We start from the raw sequence: 21,975 nt of genomic DNA on the forward strand, positions 1-21,975 counted from the left end.
GAACAGCATTTCACCCCCAAAGGGGATGGATTCTACCGCCTTCTTGGTCTCAGAGTCACCCTGCCATTCTCTGAGCCATAAAATCCTTCTAGCCGATATGGCCGATGCAGATATGCGCGATGCTATTCTGCTAATATCCTTAGAAGCTTGACACAAGTACGATGCAGATTCTCGAATGTGTTCCGCCAGTTGGGTCATCTCTTCTTAGCTATTTTCCTCCTCAATAGCTTGTACAATACGCCCGGACCATGCACCCATGGCCTTGTTGACCCAAGCACAGACGATCACAGGTCTCTGCGCTGCACCAGCTGCAACAAAAATTTACTTTAACGCAGTATCAACCTTACGGTCTGACGCATCCTTTAAAGTAGTTACGTTAGGAATTGGTAAAATGGTCTTTTTTGACAACCTTCCTAGGGAGGCATCCACTACCGGCGGAGTCTCCCACTTGTCCATTACACCCTTAGGTAGGGGATAAGTTACTTGAAAACGTTTCGGAAATTGAAACCGTTTGTCAGGTTGTTTCCAAGCCTCCTCTATCTGAGATTGGAGGGATTTAGGAATAGGAAACACTGCTGAACGCAGCTTCTGGGATTCGAACAAATCGAAGTCCTCCGGCTTCCGTATTTGCTCATCCTTAAAACTTAGGATCTCTTTTACCGCGTCAATTAAGGAGTCCAGACCTGAGATTGCAGAGTCCTCCTCTGGAAAGTCGGCGTCTAGGTTAGGTTCAATTAACTCACCTTCCTCCGTATCAGGAAGTAAACCCTCTTCCTCCTCTGATTCTTGTATCATAGGGAGAGTTCTTTTAACCGCTTTGCGCACACTCGTTTCTACGGGTGCGGGCGGCGTTAACCTGATGAGGAATTCCTCCATCGTCTTTGAGAATCCCGCAGCCCATTCTGATTGCTGCTTGCGCGACTCAGCCATCTCTATTGAGATTCTATTAGCCAGGTTGTCTTCCCATACCTTGGCCAGAGCACTGCTCCCGGGTGGAGCGTCCTTGTCTAAGCAGGAGTCGCACACCCCGGAGCTGCCAACCCGCGTGCTCTTCTTGTTACATTTCGTACAAACATAACAGGTCTTGGAGGTCTTGGCCGCCTTAGACATGCTGTTTAGAAAACCCTATACTAGGGTAGCCCGCCGCGCTTTCACCCTTTAAACTAGGAAGAGAAAGATTGGGAGATGACGGAAGCGAAGGTATTGGATCCGGCTGGAATTACCTGTCCTTTTCGTATATAAAAGGAGCAGGTCAATAACTTTACTTAAATTAACCTTAATAAAAAATTTAAGAAAAAAAAAAAATTAAAAACACCAGCCGACTCTCAATTCTCACACCCCAACTGTAATCAGCTACGATGTTAGAGTTAGTATTCGCTTGCTTCCGTGTATTTTCTGCAGGATCTTTGAAATAGAAGTCCCTTGAAAATATAAATTGTAAAGTTGATTACTTTTCAGGAGATCCTCATCTGTATATATATTATTCACCAGCAGAGGGAGCAGTTACCTAACGATCTCCCTGCTATCTTCTACTATGCACTATGCAGTCAGTGCAGCAGGGGGAGCTAGTTCTTTCTTAAACAACTTCCCTTATGTTATCTACTGGGGTGAGGGGGAGGATCCACCTATTACCTCAGCCTGGCGCCATAATCAGTACACATGGCCCCCACCAATGTCTTGCAAGACTTTTGCAAATATATATATATATATATACTGCTGTTAAGGAACCCTAGCCATTAGGCTATACGAGTTCCACTTGCTGCTGCCTCGGATGTACTTTTATACCAGTCACCTTCCGCTGGCCGGCGCGCGCCGAGTACACTCTCTGGCGCTCTGTGCAGACACTATTTTGGCGCGCTCCGGACCCGCTGGCCGGCGCGCGCCTGGGCAGCTTCCCGCAGCGGCGCCTGAGCTCCACGTCGGCTTCAGCTTCTCGCTGTGCAGCGCGCCGCTCTGCCGTCCTTCCCTGCTCACAGGGAGGAAAGGCCAAGTCCCGCGCCGCACTCTGCTCCCGCCGCTGTAACTGCTGTGAGGGGCTATTTATACCGGAGTTAGCATTATGTTTAGCTATTACAGGAGGCAGCTCCTGTACAGTGAGAGGCAGCATTACAACAGAGATCATTACAGGATCTCAGCAGATAGCCCAGTCTGTGATAGTTTTGGTCTCTCCCTGCTCACTATAAAAATAAATAAAAATACATGGAGGGACCCTAACTCTTCCTTCTACCAGTACTCACTGTTAGAAGTCTTAGAGGATCTCCTGTGGAGAGAGGCAGGTCCCTTCAATAGGGATCTTTGTCTCTCTGATATTAGGCAGCCTTGTCCCCCTTTTATTAGGGTTACGCAGCCCCTTTTAGTATCTCTTGTCAGGAGCTCTGTGCTCCCACGTGCTTCACCTCAAGCACAATTTTTCAAACTGAGGGAGGAGGGATGTGAAGGGGGAGGAGCCGGCTGTGCAGACAATGCTAATTTAGATTGTGCCACACCTCCGGTTCAAGGCTTCACACCCCTACTGTACAGGACTCCAGTGTCCCCTAGTGGATGAAAGAGAAATATGAGACATCATTGAAAGAGGCATTTGGCACAGTACTGATAAAATTTCTATTGGAAAAAATGAGGATTTTGGATTCTTTTTTTTGAAGGGACAGTACACGTCATAAAGGAAAGTGACTATATTTGATCCTAGCACCATCTAAGGAATCACTCACCTTTTACATTTCATTTCTCAAGAGAAAGTATCCCTTTTTGCAAATGACTCAAAGGTATGCAACAGGGTAGACACACAGGGGGGGGGTTTGTAGGAGGATCCAGGTAGACTGGTCAAGAATGTGGCAACTACAGTTTAATACCAAATCATGCACTTGAGTCTCATTAGCAAAGGCTAAATAAAGAATTAACAGCACTATAATGGAAACTACTGAGGAGGCTTGGGACCAATATATATCAGGTTGAGTATCCCTTATCCAAAATGCTTGGGATCAGAAGCATTTTGGATAATGGATTATTCCGTATTTCGGAATATTTAAAAAATGTTGCCCCCACTATAATGCCAGATACAAGTAATGCCCCCAGTATAGTGCCCTGCCATCCTCCAATCACCTACCCCTGCCTCCTGCCCCTGCCATCAGTGCGGTATTGGGCGCACAGCAGTCCTCGGCTTGGTCTCTCTGACAGAGAGGGGAGGGCCCGGGCAGCTCATGACGCTGTCTGCCCACCAACGCCGCCCGTCCATCCACAGCTGTGCTCTGTCCACCCGCAGTTAAGGATGCCACCTCATCCTTTTAATTCTGGACCCATTAATTACACAGGTTCTGTGGCTGATTAAAAACCAGGTGAAATGGAGTCTTGAAGTCAGCCAGCCACAGAACCTGTGTAATTAATATGTGCCCAGAATTAAAGGGATGAGGTGGCAACCCTACTCGCAGTGCTCCATTGAAAATGTCCCTCCAAAGATGGTCGCTGCGTCGGAGGAGACAGTTATTAAAGACACTAGACTAGAGGAGGCCTCATACTGTCTACTCTGAGGCGACAGCCATTTTTGGAGGGTCAGTTTCAGTAGTTTGAAAGCACGCAGGCGCGAACAGTGCTGCGGGCCCCGTCTGGACATTAGAGTACTTGCATCTAGGTAAGGAGAGCGGCCACCGGCTCTGTCCTTCTAGCAGCACAATCTGCTCCCAGCTCCAGTCAGCACAGACAGTATGGTCAGGTCAGCAAGACAGAGGAGCTCAGAGTGCAGAGACACCCTGCCCCCGCTCACTGGCTGCCCCAACAGAAGGCCGGCACCCTACTGTAGTAATGGCACTACTGTATTTTCTCCTACATCTGTGTGGTGTGAGAGTGTGTGTGTACAGTGTGCTGCTGTGTGACAGGGACACCACTGGGTTGCCAGTAGCGGGGCCCGGTGATATAAGAGGCTGGGAAGGTGAGCAGAGCAGCATCGTGCTTCAGGTGAGATGCTGGGCGGGAGGTGATGGAGTCGCTCCCCTGCTCGTTGCTCTCGCTAGCCGTGCTATGTGTGCTGGGGGCCGTGCTGCTAGCCTGTGCCGGGAGCCTCCTCCTCAGTCTGCTGCCCCTGCTCCAGCCCACTCCCATCCTCTCTGCTGATGTCCAGAGCCCGTTCCTGCCCGCAGTGTTGCTGCTGCTGCCGCCGCTGGGGTTCATCCTACAGAGCTCGGATGAGATGGGCTACATCCCGAAGCGGGGGCTGAAGCCGGACGGACACCTCTAACCTGGTCAGCATTCTGGCTCAATTTCCTGCCAACAGACCACATGAGGACCCCTGGCCAGGGGCCGCAAAAAAATGCGGTAGAGGCCGCATGCGTCCCGTGGCCCGCAAGTTTAACACCCCTGCTGTATAGTTATTAGCGACAGAATGGGTGGGAGTAGGAGACAGGGGCGGTCAGGAGATGCTGGGTTTCAAAAAGGGGGGAAGCTGCAAGTGAATGTAGTTAAAACAGGTAATTGACATGTGCCGCCAACAGCGCCCCTTACCTTGCAGCGCTATGTGCAGTGCCCCCTCCGCACACACCTAGTTACGGCTCTGTTGCATACCATGCATAATTGGTGTTTTACCATGTTTATTGGAGACAAAAACACAACCACACAGACAAGTATATTGCAGGCCTGCCCAGACTGGAATGTGAGTAGACCCAGAGAGGTAACGACCAGCACACCAAGCCTAGCAGACTCAGTAAGACTGCAGGCTGTATATTACATTGTGAGTTAGTTGTAAACACCGGAGCGTGTCCCTTTCAGGACTCTATTGTTAAGTATACTAGCGGCTCTCCCCCTTGCTAAAACCCCTGTACCAGTTTCCTGGGTATCTGGAGTGTTCCTGGCGGAGCTGTATGCCATGCTGCTGCTGCAAGCAGAGGTATGCGCCAGGAAGCCGCTGGTCCCGCTCTGAGTTAGCTCCACCCTTTATAATGGCGCAGGAGATATGCATCTTTTTTTATACTGGCAAATGTTTCCTGTGGTGGCAAACATAGTCAAATTACCCGTTTGCACCAAACCACTGGCCAGTCTACACAGGGGGCCATACTCACCACCCTTCTCACCTTCAGGCTCATGTTAGGGGTGTCTGGCGTGCTGCGGGTGCGCGCGCTAAGGTGCCGTGCCCGCTGTACAACAACCCTTCAGGACAGTGGTCCTGCAGCGGGGAAGCGTCTCTGACACCTTACAGAGGTTGGTGACCGTCCATTCCCCTCCCAACTCCCACGGTGCAGGTATGCTGGTGCACAGACAGCATACCGAAAATAACAAAGATTTAAAATAAACTGAAGTAAACTCTCTGGAGCTGCGGGCACAATTTTCTAAACTGGCTGTGGGATGGGGCATAGAGGGGAGGAGCCAGCACACCCAGTTGAAGAAATTTAAATTCCCCCAGTTCCTTTGGACCCCATCTATACCCCATCATACTAAGTGACTCCAGTATCCCTTATGGATGCTAGAGAAATATGATCAACTTTACCTTTAGAGGCCCTGTGGTTCAAATAGACACATGTAATGGGTTGGGAACGGGTGACTTGGTCGGGATCCCGGTGGTCAGCATACCGATGCTGGAATCCCCGCAACGAAACCCCTTGCGAGCTCACTGCGCTCGCCACAGGTTCTATTCCCGCTCGATGGGTGTCGTGGACACCCACGAGTGGGAATAGTCCTGGGCCCCCTGCCGGCAATCTGGCAGCTGGGATCCCGACCGCCGGGATCATAACTACATCCCCATTGAACACCCCAGCTTTGTGCTATAACATAACAGATAAGCATTGGTGTCAGCTTCTGTTAATGATTGCTGAGAATTCTTACTGTAAAGAAGCCTACATGCACGCACCTTGGAAGAGGGAGGGCTGAATGGCACTTATGTACTGGACGACGCTTTTGAAGAAAACAAGTGTAGTGGAATAGACAACCTGATTCTTGTATTTTGCATGAGCTTCATTATCAAAGTTGCTGATATAACGGCACAGTTCTTTCACACGGTGAAATAGGTCATTAAAATTCCTGAACAAAATAAAACAACATTAGACAGCAATATAAACAGTTATATTAGAAAAACAATCTGATGACAAAAATAGAATTTTAATTACCTACCGGTAAATCCTTTTCTTATAGTCTATAAGGGATATTGGGGAGACTTAGTATGATGGAGTATAGACAGGGTCCAAAGGAGCCGGTGCACTTTAAATTTCTTCAACTGGGTGTGCTGGCTCCTCCCCTCTATACCTCCTCCCACAGGCAGTTATAAGTAAAACAGTGCCCGAAGGAGAAAGGACATACTTGAGAGAAAGAACATAACAGAGTGGTGAGATTTACACACCAGCACACCACTAACAAATAACAGCCAGCAACGGCTGGCAACAACAAACAGCAACAGCTAAAGAGGTAACCACATAAAAGAGAACCTGCAGAAGTGTCAACACACTGAGGTGGGCGCCCAATATCCCTTATGGACTATGAGAAAAGGATTTACGGGTAGGTAATTAAAATCCTAATTTCTCTAGCATCCATAAGGGATATTGGGGAGACTTAGGGGGTCATTCCGAGTTGTTCGCTCTGTAAAAATCTTCGCATCGCAGCGATTTTCCGCTTAATGCGCAATGTCCGCACTGCGACTGCGCCAAGTAAATTTGCTATGCACTTAGGAATTTACTCACGGCATTTTCATCGTTCTGGCGATCGTAATGTGATTGACAGGAAATGGGTGTTACTGGGCGGAAACAGGCCGTTTTATGGGCGTGTGGGAAAAAACACTACCGTTTCCGGAAAAAACGCAGGAGTGGCTGGAGAAACGGGGGAGTGTCTGGGCGAACGCTGGGTGTGTTTGTGACGTCAAACCAGGAACGACAAGCAGTGAAATGATCGCAGATGCCGAGTAAGTCTAAAGCTACTCAGAAACTGCTACGAGGTGTGTAATCGCAATATTGCGAATACATCGTTCGCAATTTTAAGATGCTAAGATTCACTCCCAGTAGGCGGCGGCTTAGCATGAGCAAATCTGCTAAAATTCACTTGCGAGCGAACAACTCGGAATGACCCCCTTAGTACGATGGGGACGTCCCAAAGCTTCCAGAACAGGTGGGAACGAGCGGGGACAGGTAGCAGCTCGGCATAGCTGCAAAAGCAGAAACTCCACGGCAGCTGCCCAGGAAGACCCCACCGATCTTCTAGAGTGAGCCTTCAGAGATTGTGAAACAGGCAAGGCTGCCGACACATAGGCCTGTTGGATAGTAAGCCTAAGCCAACGAGCAATGGACTGCTTCGAAGCAGTACAACCCTTTTTCTGCGCATCACAGAGCACTAACAGGGAATCAGTCTTTCTGATCCGAGCCGTTCTCTTGACACAGATCTTCAAGGCTTGCACCGCATCCAATGCCTCCAGAGAAGCAGAAGTGCCAGAACTTGACGAAACCACTATAGGTTGATTCAAGTGGAACGCAGAGATGACCTTCGGCAGGAACTGCTGCCTAGTCCTGAGCTCCGCTCTGTCCTTGTAAAAGACCAAGTAGGGACTCTTACATGGTAAGGCCCCCAATTCAGAGACACGCCTACCAGAAGCCCGGGTCAACAACATCACCGTCTTCCACGTGAGTTACTTGTCTTCTACCGTCATCAGTGGTTCAAATCAGGAAGACTGTAGAAACTCCAACACAACATTCAAATACCAGGGTGCCGTGGGCGGCACAAAAGGAGGTGGTATGTGGAGTACCCCTTGCAAGAAGGTCTGAACTTCTGGCAACACTGCCAACTTCTTCTAGAAGAAAACGGAGAGAGCAGAAATCTGGACTATAATGAAACCAGACGTAAGCCCTTATCCACACCAGCCTCCAGGAAACGTCCCAAGTTGAACTGCAATGACCTTCTTGGAAAGGCCCTTATGAGCTAGGATGCTCCGCTCAACCTCCATGCCATCAAACGAAGTCGCCGTAAGTCCAGGTAGACGAACGGTCCATGTTGAAGATCTCCTTAGTGGTAGAGGCCAAGGGTCTTCGACAGACATTTCCAGAAGATTTGTGTACCACGCCCTCCGAGGCCAATCCAGGGCAATCAGAATTGCCTGGACTCCTTGATTTCTGATTCGCTTTAGCACCCTCGAGAGCAATGGAATCGGAGGAAACAGGTAGACCAGTCGGTAAGTCCGAGGCGATGTCAGTGCATCTACTGCCCTCACCCGAGGGTCCCTGGTTCGTGAGCAATACCAACGAAGCTTCTTGTTGAGTCGAGAAGCCACCATGTCTATCTGTGGGCAGCCCCACCGGTCGATGATCTGCTGAAATACCTGATGGTGGAGCCCCCACTATCCCAGGTAGAGATCGTGACGACTCAGGAAGTCCGCTTCCCAGTTGTCCACTCCCGGAATGAAGATTGCTGACAGTGCTCTTGCATTTCTTTCTGCCCAGAGGAGTATCCTGGACACTACTCGCAAGGCCCTGCTTTTTGTCCCTCCTTGTCGACTGATGTACGCCACAGCTGTGGTGTGGTCAGACTTTACCTGGATCGCGTGATCCCTGAGTAGGAGGAGAGGCCTGAAGCAGGACATTGTAGATTGCCCGAAGTTCCATAATGTTGATCAGAAGGAGGGCTTCGTGGGCTGACCACATGTCCTGGAAGTGAGCCACTTGGGTGAAGCTCCCCATCCTCTCAGACTCACATCCGCCGTGAGGAGGATCCAATCCTGAATCCCGAAACTTCGGCCTTCCAGGAGATTGGAAGACTGTAGCCACCACAGGAGGGAAGTCCTGGCCTGAGGTGACAGCCGTATCATCCGGTGTATCTGAAGATGTGATCCGGACCACTTGCTCAGGAGATCCAATTGAAATGTTCTGGCATGGAACCCCCCATATTGGATCGCCTGGTATGAGGCTACAATCTTATGCAAAGATGGATGGATGGATGGATGGATGGATGGATAATCGAGCAGGTCGGAGAACCATGCGGACCATCTTCTGAAGTGTTTTCACCTTGTCCTCTGGGAGGAACACTTTCTGGGCCACAGTATCCAGTAACATCCCCAGGAACAGGAGTCGCTGAGCCGTTTCCAGGTGGGACTTCTGTAAATTGAGAATCCACCCATGGTGTGACAGGAGTTGGATAGTGCGGTCGATATGGAGCAATAAAAGCTCCCTGGATCTTGCTTTTATCATGAGATCGTCCAGGTAAGGGACAACATTGACCCACTGGACTCTGAGTTGGAACATCATCTCCGCCATCATCTTTGTGAACACCCTCGGAGCTGTGGACAGGCTGAAGTGCAGCGCCTGGAACTGGTAGTGATCATCCAGTAGGGCAAACCTCAGATAAGCTTGATGAGGTGGCCAAATCAGAATATGGAGATAGGCGCCTTTGTTCTTCCAGGCCCGCATCACTGCTCGCAAAGATTCCATTTTGAATACCTTTAGGTAAGGGTTCAAGGACTTTAGATTAAAAATGGGCCTTACCGAACTGTTCGGTTTCGGTACCACAAGCAGGTTGGGGTAATAACCCTTTCCCTGTTGTTGTATTGGTACTGGAACAATGACGTGGGACTGGACCAACTTTTGGATGGCCTGTTACAACGTAACCTGCGTATCCTCCAAAGCTGGTAAGCTTGATTTGAAAAAGCGTTGGGGAGGAGCACCATCGAACTCCAGCTTGTAGCCCTCAGAAATGAGGTCCTTGACCCAGGTATCCTGGCAGGAAACTCTCCCAGATGTGGCTGAAGTGACGAGCTCCCACCTCTAGATCCCCTTGGGGTGGGTGGGTACCATCATGCTGAGGATCTAGTGGAAGCAGAACTGGTGCTCTGTTCCTGAGAACCAGTGCTTGTAGGTTTTCTGGTCTTCCCTCTGGTGCCTCTAGCCACATTGGAGGCACCCTCCGGCCCTAGATCGAAATCTGTTAAACCGAAAGGACTGAACAGACGGTCCCGGGTAGGAACACCTAGCCGGCGGGGCTCCAGGGGGAGAAATTAGGATTTCCCCGTAGAAACCTTGGAAATCCACGTATTCAACTCAACCCAAAAGAGCCATTCCCCAGTAAAAGGGAGAGATTCCACACTGCGCTTGGACTCTGCGTCCGCTATCCATTGACGCAACCACAAGGCCCTGCGCGCCGCCACTGCCATGGCAGAGGTCCTAGCATTAATATTGCACATCTCCTGAGTCACACAGGACGCGTGCAGTGTCCTGAATGTGCTTCAGGAGAGTCACCGTAGTGACCAGAGGCATATCCCCGGAGATGCCCTCCTGAATCTGAGTAGCCCACATATGAATGGCATGGATCATCCAGCAACTCGCTATGACCGGCTTTTGCGATACACCTGCTGCTGTGTAGATAGACTTTAGCGTAGTCTCTATTTTTCTGTCCCCAAGGTCCTTTATGGTAAAGGAGCCCAGGGCAGGCAGCACCGCCTTTTTAGACAGTCGAGAGACTGATACGTCAAACCCCGGGGGTTCTTCCAGAATTTCCTACCTTCAGGAGCAAATGGGAAAGTGTTCAAAAATCTTTTTGACATTTAGTATTTTTTGTCTGGATTTTTCCAGGCTAACTTAAATAGGTCATCTGCAGAATCAGGGAAAGTAACAGTAGCCTTGTTCTGTGTAAAGAAAAACGACTGCTGTGACGCAGTGTCCTCTAGAGGGAGTTGTAACACGTCCGCATAGTCAGAATGAGGGGTTCAATACTCTGAGCAGAAGTGGAATTCCCACTAATGGGATCCAAGTCCTTCTGTATGTCTTCATCTGAATCAGAGAGTAAAGCAGGTAAACCAGGCTTGTGTGGACCTGAGTTAGAGAGGGGGGGGGGGGGGGGGGGGGGGGGGGGTGGGGGGGGGCTGTGTAACATCTGCCCTGGCAGCTAGGTCTGCAACAGCCTGCTGTAGTAGCTGAGTATTTTGAGCATTTGCAGTGAGTTGTGATGACATATCAGACATCTTAGTTTTAATGGCACCTAGCCAAGAAGGCTCTTGACCCTCTCCCCCAGCCCCCTCACTGAGTTGTGTAGATTGGCTGCATTGTTCACATGATACAGAATCAGATTATAAGAGAGAGAATCTGGTGTGACATACACTGCACAGTTTGTGTTTACCCATGTTCACAGTAAAGCACAATACATATACACAGACAAGTAATAACGTAGCAAGCCTGCCCTTACTGTATGTGAGGAGGGAGATAGAGAGAGGAGACCAGCACACCCCAGCTACACAGCCCCAGTGACCCTGTAAGCTGATATTTCACAGTGAAACACCTATGAATACTGTCCTTTATAGGACCCAGACAGTGTACAATAGCGGCTCTCCCCTTAGCTACACCCTGTACCAGTTTTCCAACGTTTCTTGAGTGTCAGGAGGAGCTGTGTGCGCCTTCTGCTGTAAGCAGAGGAAGGCGTCAAAATAACAGCTGCTCCCGCTCTGAGTTTGCTCCCCCCCCCCCCCAATGGTGCCAGAGCAACAGTGTTTTTCATACTGGCAATGTCTCCCAAATAGCTTAAATCAGGATTTTGGTACTTACCGATAAATCCCTTTCTCCGATTCCACAGGGGCCACTGGAGTGTAGTTACAATGGGGAAATAGTAGGCAGTAAATGGGAGCTGGCACTTTAAAATTCTCACACTGTGGCTAGCTCCTCCCCTACCTATCTCCCCTCCAAGGCAGTCTACGGAAAACTGTGCCCGATGAGAGATGGAATAAACAAACCTTAAGGTAGAGGAGGTTAATGACGCCCTGTAAACCAGGATAACAGAAACTAAACCTGGAACAGAACCTGACAAAAAACCAGGCTAGCCTGAACTCAACAAGCAGTCATATGGTGATCTGCAAACCTTTAAGCAAAATACAAGGAGAAACAGCGCTGGGCGGGCGTCCAGTGGCCCCTGTGGAATCGGAGAAAGGGATTTATCGGTAAGTACCAAAATCCTGATTTCTCCTTCATCCACTAGGGGCCACTGGAGTGTAGTTACAATGGGGACGTCCCAGAGCTCCCAAAAACGGGTGGGAGAGCGCTGAGAGTCCTGTAAAAACTGCTCGGCCAAACTGTGATGCAGAGGCCGCAAAAGTGTCAAACTTGTAGAATTTGACAAAACGAATGTCGGTCTGACCAAGTAGCCGCCCGACAAAGTATTCATGGAGACCTCACGGGCAGCCGCCCACGAAGGTCTTACCACGCGCGTAAAGTTCGCTGAAATGTAAAACGGAGGCTCCCTAGCAACTGGCAAGAAGACTGTCTGATGGTCAGATGTATCCAACGGCCCAGCGTACGCTGGGACCCCGGCTAATTAGCACGGGAGCATCGTACAGAGACAAAGAAGAAAAACACTTCGTCGAATAGCCGAAGACCTCTGTAGAGAGAGTCGGCGAGCCCTGACAAGCCTTCAAAGAGGACCGAAAAACACTAGTGTCAGATTTATTGAAAAATGGATATCCCCTCTGGAAGAAACGACAGCTGAGGCCGAAGCTCAGCCGGGGGAGTTGCCAATAGAGTACTCCCTGAAAAAGAGGCCGAACCTACGGTCGCTAGACTAATCTCTTTTGGAAGAAAACCGAAAAAGGCAGAGAGCTAAAATTCCGGTCATTGTGGTCTGAAGCGCAGCGGAGCCAAATCTCCCAGAGAAACCACAGATGAATGGTAACTGGGAGAAGGGGAAAAACCCCTTTTATCCTTATTATGTCCCATAAAGTTTTCCAAAAGTGGCAAAAGCGAGAAGAGGTAACAGACTTCTGAAATCGGTGCCCAGTAGGCCTAACCGAACTAGGGAACTCCTCCCTTCTGAGATCTCGTGAACAGTCACCCGTTTAAACGAAACAAGTGTAAGCTTGAACAAAGAAAAAAGGACCCTGTTGAAGTAGACAGTCCAGTCGAGGTAGGAGCCCAGGCTCCTCTACTGACAACAGGTGTATCTGTATCTTCAAGTCATGCGTGGCCCAACCAGCGCCACCGAGAAGACTAGCACACATAATTCCCTCCTGTGTTACAGAACATGAGGTAGAAATAGAAAAGGAGGCAGGATAGAGTAACCAGAAAAACTCCCCGGAGCCCTGAGGGCCTCCTCGGCTACTGCCGCCAGAGCTCACGTCCCAGAGTAGTAAAGGGTTAAAGAGTCAGTCAGAACGCCCTGAGGTCGATCCGAAATCTCCGCCCACAGCGGACCGGCTGATAAAACTCCGGGGAATGTTCCCTCACCCGGGAGTCTGACCTGGAAAGAAGATTGTTGCCCTCCGCTCAGAGAGGAATGTAGGCGACCACTCATTGCGTCGCAACTTGATTGAAGGAATAGAGTACCTGGTGCCGAGGAAGGAAAAATCCTCTGACGAACCGTGTTGAGAAACGTCTACGAGGAGCATAGATAGGATCTGTGTCGAACCAGAAGCTCCTGGAACCTCCGGATATTCCGAAGCCACCTAATGTACAGAGTGGGATAGTAGCAGTAGATTGTCCCATTAGGGAACCAACGTCACCTACTGTCCTTGAAAAAGAGTTATTGTGTGATCTTCCTGAACCCTGTGGGAGCGGAAGAGAGACCGAAAGGAAAGGACTGACAGCGAAAATGAGAATCCTGTAATGCGACTCTGAGAAAAGCCCGTCCAACGGAAATCAGTAAACAGGCATCCCTGAAGACAAGGGACACGTAAAACCCCCTTTCTTGTTCAAAACTAGCAATCACAGACTGAAAGGATTGTAAGGTCAGAATAGGCCTGGCCTAGTCAACTGGCTTCGGAACGTGAACAGAAAACAAAGACCTGAATACTGTTCCGATTCAAAGGATATCTGAGAAACAGGGATCAACATCCTTTTCGGTTAAAAGCATATGGAGTGCCACCTGCAGTATGACTCTCTTGATTCCTGAAAAGGTTGTACAGCAAAATCTAGTCTGTAACCGCCCAATCCTTCTCAGTACTCCCCGTAGGACCACCGACATGTGCCTACCCTGGGACCCTCCAGCTGGTAGGAAGGTTTGACCTGTAGTGAGTGTATAGGATGACCTAAACTCGGACTGGACCAAGGATGTTGAACCGCTGCTTCAGCCTGTCACCCTGGCGACATAGATATCGTGTGTGGAGTCGAAAGCTTGAAAGGCACGGAAAGATCTAGATGAAAAACCGGTAAAGGTCTGTCCTGAAGCTGGGGCAGCAGTAGGAGAAAGAAAAGTGGATTTACCTCCAATGGTTCAAGAAATCCTGCAGATAGTTCCTTCCCCTGAACCATCTGCCCCGTAGGATTTCATGTTCACCTGTCACTGTTGCAGCCCCAGAGGTCGTCTGGTTAAGACAGCCCAAGCGAAAATGCAGGTTCCGAGTCTGCAGACGTGGAGACCTCCAAAGAAGATAAAGCAGAATCGTGATTCTGACCTGTACCAAAATATCAGTTTTCTCCTGTAACCTAGAGGACAATTGGTCCACAACCTACCTGCTCCGGACAAGGTAGAACCCTGCTGCCCTATCTGTGTCTTCGATGGATACCTGAGCAATGTTGCCTCAGGAAAACGGCAGCTTGATGGACCGGTGATACATCGAGGGTAAACCTTGGAGAGGTTCTGATACCATTTCCCTCCTTCTGCGGGGAAAAGATAGGAAAACAAACATTGTTTTATACCTGAAATTGTGTATGCGGGTGTCTGCAAGCCGCCTACCGGTGACGTGTCCGCCTTCTTTACCTGCAGTATCAGACAAACTGCTGTATAATGCACCTGGATAATCTGAGACACTGGTTGAGATTGCACCGAAAACAGACATTCCACTGTATCCTGGGCATCTCTCGCCTCCTCCCCGAGGGGCCTTTCCACTGCCGAGTCGTGTAATCTGGGAGGCTAGCAAGGTTCTTTTAGAAACCTGGAGAGGTGATACAAGGTCTCTGGTTAACAGTGATATTACCTGCGTAATCTGAGCTGTTCCAACAGGAGTGTCCTGCAGGTGCGTGGAGGGCTAAGCAGATGGCTCCACCGCATACTTCACACCTAAGAGGGAATTCTTTGACTATCCCAGGTGAGACAAACGAAAGGAGAAAAGGTGGGTTAAATAAACACAGCACTATGTAAGGTCTGCACTATAATGTGTAGAGACCTACACAATTCCATATAAACTTCTAGTGAACCCGTAGCGCTGCGCTGTTCTACTGACTGAGCTATCTGTGCTCTGTTGGGATTCAAAACCCCTGTCCCCCTGTTGAGATACCCGCTACTAGCGTACTGAGCCGCAACGCTAAAAGTATCTGTTGTGGTACTTGAACCCAGGCCTCTGTGATTGGGTGTTTAGGGGATTAGTGTGCTGAGCCACACTGTTTTATATATATATATATATATATATACACACACATTCCCCAAATTGCCAATAGCATTAGTACCCAGTGACACCAAGGAATAATAAAGGGTAGGCAACACCCCGCTTTCGGAGGTTCCGCTGGCTTTTCAAAATGGTGGCCAGCCTGCGAGAGGAGATGGGGGAAAGTGTTATGTGGCAAGGCGGGGCATTTTGTTGTTATAAAACATTGCGGAAGTGGTTTGTTTTACCCCCTATATCTGGCATTGTATGCATATATATCTAAATATATATATACACATATATACATACACCCGCACATATACAAATATCTATGGGCCGGTTCATCCCTCTTTAAGCAACCTGGTGTCTTTGAGCTTCCCCAGAGACACCATATTGATGCTGAACTTAATGTGGACACCCGATCAGCATAGCTCAATGGGGACCAGAACTCCTGGCCTCAAACACTCCAACAGTTTCTCAGCCTCCCAAGTAGCTGGGATTACAGACACACGCCACAGTGCCCGGCTATACACAAACAAACACCCAACAGGGTAGATAAATACTGTGTGAAAAACTGTTATTGCACACTAGATTTAAATCCTTAATGAGCTGATCCCCAGCTCCTGTTATATAGCAGGCTCCCTGATCTACAGCCTTTTGTATGGAATGCCGGGCAGAGGACTCTCATGCATGAAGGAATGCCTGCACAAAAAGGTAAAATCCCCCTATGTGACCATGAGCGATGGGAGCCGCCGCCGGGAGCCCGCTGAGCAAGCGGGAATGTCAGCCGCCGCCGGGAGCCCGCTGAGCAAGCGGGAATGTCAGCCGCCGCCGGGAGCCCGCTGAGCAAGCGGGAATGTCAGCCTCACCTGCTGGAGCGGCCGGGGAGCGGAGGTACTGGAGGGGCCGGGGAGCGGAGGTACTGGAGCGGCCGTGGAGCGGAAGTGCTGGAGAGGTCGTAGTACGCGCTGCTGTAGCGGCCGGGGACTTGTACACGCTGCTGCAGCTGCCGCGGCCGGGGGACGGAGAGCGATGAGCCTACAGCGCGGGAGTTAGCTCCGCCCCCCCCGCTCCGGCGCCAATTTCAAAAATGAAACCCGCTGCACATGAAGCGGGAAGCGACTGTATCTCCCCGGCCGCCTGTATGCAGCGGCCGGGGAGCGGAGAGTGCTTAGCGCCGAACGGAGCGGGAGTTAGCTCCGCCCCCTCCACTATTGGCGCCCAATTCAAACTTTTTTATTTTGTCTGCATAACCGGCTGCCTGTATACTGCGGCCGGGGAGTGGAGATCGCTGAGCCCGCTTACAGAGCGGGCTGAAGCTCCCATCTAAAACCCCAAATGCGCCCTTTATACGCTCCGGCATAGGGGGCCACATATGCAAATATGAAAACAGACAGTGTAAAATAATAAGTCATGGAAGGAGGGGGGGGGGGGGGGAGAGGGGAGAGATTGTACTCACCGCTGTCCTTCCCGATACACTCCGCACTTAGCGGTGTTACACTGCTCGACAGAGCGGCCCCGACACGCGCCACACGCAGCGGTGTCTCCTGGTGTAGCGGCCCCGACACACACCGCACGCAGCGGTGTCCGGCCCTTTATACTCACCGCTGCCATGCTGCCGGAATCTTCTGCTGGATGGAGTGGCCCCGACACGCGCCGCACGCAGCGGTGTCTGGCCAACTCAGGAGAGCTCAGTGTCTCCCTCAGCCGGGGCCCATCCCGAGCCGCACGCAGCTGCGATGGGACCCCGCCGGCAGCTCCCACGGTGCAGACTGGCAGTGGCAGAGCTGCCAGTCTGTGAGAGAAAAATAAAATAATAAAGAAAAAAGAAAAAAATTTCTTCAGCTAAACCCAAGTGAACCAGCTCACATCGGGCACTAACTAAGACTGCCTTGGAGGGGAGATAGTAGGGGAGGAGCTAGCCACAGTGTGAGAATTTTAAAGTGCCAGCTCCCATTTACTGCCTACTATTTCCCCATTGTAACTACACTCCAGTGGCCCCTAGTGGATGAAGGAGAAAACATCACACAAGTGCTAGTTTAAGCCACCACTAGCCAGTGTACACAGGGGGCTATAGCGGGTCCCTCCCAGGAGGGTCCCATATGCCTCCTCTGTGTGTCAGCCGCACTTTGAACCGGAGGACACCCCTAGCGGGGTCCCCGGTTTGTACTCACCACTGTCGTCACCTTCAGGCTATTGTTACGGGTGTGCGGTGCGCTGCGATTGTGACCGCCAAGGCACAGTGCCCTGCTTTACAACAACCTCTCAGGATGGTGGTCCTGCAGCGGGGAAGCGGCTCTGACACCTCGCAAGGCCAATGACCGCCTCCCCCCAACTCCCAAGGTGCAGGTATGCTGTTGCCCAAACAGCATACCGAAAAATAAGATTTTACTTACCGATAAATCTATTTCTCGTAGTCCGTAGTGGATGCTGGGGACTCCGTCAGGACAATGGGGAATAGCGGCTCCGCAGGAGACAGGGCACAAAAGCAAGCTTTTAGGATCACATGGTGTGTACTGGCTCCTCCCCCTATGACCCTCCTCCAAGCCTCAGTTAGGTACTGTGCCCGGACGAGCGTACACAATAAGGAAGGATCTTGAATCCCGGGTAAGACCCAAACCAGCCACACCAATCACACCGTACAACTTGTGATCTGAACCCAGTTAACAGTATGATAACAATGAAGTAGCCTCTAAAAAAGATGGCTCACAACAATAATAACCCGATTTTTGTAACAATAACTATGTACAAGTAATGCAGACAATCCGCACTTGGGATGGGCGCCCAGCATCCACTACGGACTACGAGAAATAGATTTATCGGTAAGTAAAATCTTATTTTCTCTAACGTCCTAGTGGATGCTGGGGACTCCGTCAGGACCATGGGGATTATACCAAAGCTCCCAAACGGGCGGGAGAGTGCGGGTGACTCTGCAGCACCGAATGAGAGAACTCCAGGTCCTCCTCAGCCAGGGTATCAAATTTGTAGAATTTTACAAACGTGTTCCCCCCTGATCACGTAGCTGCTCGGCAAAATTTTAAGGCCGAGACCCCCTCGGGCATCCGCCCAAGATGAGCCCACCTTCCTTGTGGAATGGGCATTGACAGATTTTGGCTGTGGCAGGCCTGCCACAGACTGTGCAAGCTGAATTGTACTACAAATCCAACGAGCAATAGTCTGCTTAGAAGCAGGAGCACCCATCTTTTGGGGTGCATACAATATAAACAGCAAGTCAGACTTTCTGACTCCAGCCGTCCTGGAAATATAAATATATATATATATATATATATATATATATATATATATAAATATATATATATATATATATATATATATATATATATTTTTAGGGCCCCGACAACGTCTAGCAACTTGGAGTCCTCCAAGTCCCTAGTAGCCGCAGGCACCACAATATGTTGTTTCAGGCGAAACGCTGACACCACCTTAGGAAGAAACTGGGGACGAGTCCGCAGTTCTGCCCTGTCCGAATGGAAAAACAAATATGAGCTTTTTTTTTTTTAAGACAAAGCCCCCAATTCTGACAATCGCCTGGCCGAGGCCAGGGCCACAACATGGTCCTCCATGTGAGATATTTCAAATCCACAGATTTGATCGGTTCAAACCAATATGATTTGAGGAATCCCAACACTACGTTGAGATCCCACGGTGTCACTGGAGGCACACAAGGGGCTGTATATGCAATACTCCCTTGACAAACGTCTGGACTTCAGGAATTGAAGCCAATTTTTTCTGGAAGAAAATCTACAGGGCCGAAACTTGAACCTTAATGGACCCCAATTTGAGGCTCATAGACACTCCTGTTTTCAGGAAGTGCAGAAATCGACCTAGTTGAAATTTTTTCATGGGGCCTTCCTGGCCTCACCCACGCAACATATTTTCACCACATGTGGTGATAACGTTGTGCGGTCACCTCCTTCCTGGCTTTGACCAGGGTAGGTATGACCTCTTCCGGAATGCCTTTTCCCTTAGGATCCGGCGTTCAACCGCCATGCCGTCAAACGCAGTCGCGGTAAGTCTTGGAACAGACAAGGTCCCTGCTGGAGCAGGTCCTTTCTTAGAGGCAGATGCCACGGTTCCTCTTGGAACAGACATGGTTCTTGCTGAAAGCAAATCCCATCTTAGCTCCCGAGGCCATTAGTCCTCTGTGAGCATCTCTTGAAGTTCCGGGTACCAAGTCCCTCTTGGCCAATCCGGAGCCACGAGTATAGTTCTTACTCCTCTACGTCTTATAATTCTCAATACCTTGGTTATGAGAAGCAGAAGAGGGAACACATACACCGACTGTTACACCCACGGTGTTACCAGGACGTCCACAGCTATCGCCTGAAGGTCTCGTGACCTGGCGCAATACCTGTCCCGTTTTTTTGTTCGGGCGGGACGCCATCATTTCCACCTTTGGTCTTTCCCAACGGTTCACAATCATGCGGAAAACTTCCCGATGAAGTTCCCACTCTCCCGGGTGGAGGTTGTGCCTGCTGAGGAAGTCTGCTTCCCAGTCGTCCACTCCCGGAATGAACACTGCTGACAGTGCTATCACATGATTTTCCGTCTAGCGAAAAATCCTTGCAGTTTTGACCACTGCCCTCCTGCTTCTTGTGCCGCCCTATCTGTTTACGTGGGCGACTGCCGTGATGTTATCCCACTGGATCAATACCGGCTGACCTTGAAGCAGAGGCCTTGCTAAGCTTATAGCATTACAAATTTGCTCTTAGCTCCAGTATATTTATGTGGAGAGAATTCTCCAGACTTGATCACACTCCCTGGAAATTTTTTCCCTGTGTGACTGCTCCCCAGCCTCTCAGGCTGGCCTCCGTGGATACCAGCATCCCATCCTGAATGCCGAATCTGCGGCCCTCTAGAACAGGCCTGGCCAACCTGTGGCTCTCCAGATGTTGTGAAACTACACATCCCAGCATGCCTTGCCACAGTTTTAGCATTCTCTAATAACAAATCTGTGGCAAAGCATGATGGGACTTGTAGTTTTACAACAGCTGGAGAGCCACAGGTTGGCCAGGCCTGCTCTAGAAGATGAGCACTCTGTAATCACCACAGGAGAGACACCCTTGTCCTTGGATATAGGGTTATCCGCTGATGCATCTGAAGATGCGATCCGGACCATTTGTCCAGCAGATCACACTGAAGAGTTCTTGCGTGAAATCTGCCGAATGGAAGCGCTTCGTAATAAGCCACCATTTTTTACCAGGACTCTTGTGCAATGATGCACTGACACTTTTCCTGGTTTTAGGAGGATCCCGATTAGCTCGGATAACTCCCTGGCTTTCTCCTCTGGGAGAAACACCCTTTTCCTGGACTGTGTCCAGAATCATCCCTAGGACCAGCAGACGTGTCGTCGGAACAACTGTGGTTTTGGAATATTTAGAATCCACCCGTGCTGTCGTAGAACTACTTGAGATAGTGCTACTCCGACCTCCAACTGTTCTCTGGACCTTGTTCTTATCAGGAGGTCGTCCATTTTCTTTGAAGACGAATCCTCATTTCGGTCATTACCTTGGTAAAGACCCGGGGTGCCTTGGACACTCCAACGGCATCGTCTGAAACTGATAGTGACAGTTCTGTACCACGAACCTGAGGTACCCTTGGTGAGAAAAGCAAATTTTGGGACATGGAGGTAAGCATCCCTGTTGTCCCGGGACACCATATAGTCCCCTTGTTCCCAGTTCGCTATCACTGCTCTGAGTGACTCCATCTGGATTTGAACCCTTGTAAGTGTTCAAATTTTTCAGATTTAGAATCGGTCTCACCTAGCCTTCTGGCTTCAGTACCACTCTATAGTGTGGAACAATACCCCTTTCCTTGTTGTAGGAGGGGTAATTTTATTATCACCTGCTGGGAATACAGCTTGTGAATTGTTTTCAATACTGCCTCCCTGTCGGAGGGGGACATTGGTACAGCAGACTACAGGAACCTGCGAGGGGGGAAACGCCTCGACATTCCAATCTGTGCCCCTTTGATACTACTTGTAGGATCCAGGGGTCCTGTACGGTCCCAGCGTCATGCTGAGAACTTAGTAGAAGCGGTGGAGGGCTTCTGTTACTGGGAATGGGCTGCCTGCTGCAGTCTTCTTCCCTTTCCTCTATCCCTGGGCAGATATCTTATAGGGACGAAAAGACTGAGGCTGAAAAGACGGTGTCTTTTTCTGCAGAGATGTGACTTAGGGTAAAAAACGGTGGATCTTCCAGCAGTTGCCGTGGCCACCAGGTCTCATGGACCGACCCCAAATAACTCCTCCCCTTTTATACGGCAATACATCTTTGTGCCGTTTGGAATCTGCATCCCCTGACCACTGTCGTGTCCATAAACATCTTCTTGCAGATATGGACATCGCATTTACTCTTGATGCCAGAGTGCAAATATCCCTCTGCGCATCTCGTATATATAGAAATGCATCCTTTAAATGCTCTAGTGTCAATAAAATACTGTCCCTGTCAAGGGTATCAATATTTTTAGTCAGGGAATCCGACCAAGCCACCTCAGCTCTGCACATCCAGGCTGAGGCGATCGCTGGTCACAGTATAACACCAGCATGTGTGTGTATACTTTTAGGATATTTTTCTGATAAGCATGTGAGCGCCTTATCCACCCTGAGGGGTGTTTCCCAATGCGCCTTAACTTCTGGCGGGAAAGGGTATACCGCCAATAATATTCTATCGGGGGAAACCCACGCATCATCACACACTTCATTTAATTTATCTGATTCAGGAAAAACT

General features: G+C 49.9%; 1 protein-coding gene across 2 annotated transcripts in view; it reads right to left on the bottom strand.

Annotated features, from left to right (window-relative positions):
- The window catches only part of INTS10 (integrator complex subunit 10), a 160,921-nt gene that overhangs the window by 89,056 nt on the left and 49,890 nt on the right, over positions 1 to 21,975 (bottom strand). For both annotated transcript variants that reach the window (XM_063919980.1, XM_063919981.1), the window contains exon 8: positions 5,831 to 6,000. In XM_063919980.1, coding sequence (XP_063776050.1) covers positions 5,831 to 6,000 — 170 coding nt within the window. The remainder of the gene's footprint in view (positions 1 to 5,830; positions 6,001 to 21,975) is intronic.

This window comes from Pseudophryne corroboree, chromosome 1 (genome assembly GCF_028390025.1).
Source record: "Pseudophryne corroboree isolate aPseCor3 chromosome 1, aPseCor3.hap2, whole genome shotgun sequence".
In the NCBI taxonomy this organism is placed as follows: Eukaryota; Metazoa; Chordata; class Amphibia; order Anura; family Myobatrachidae; genus Pseudophryne; species Pseudophryne corroboree.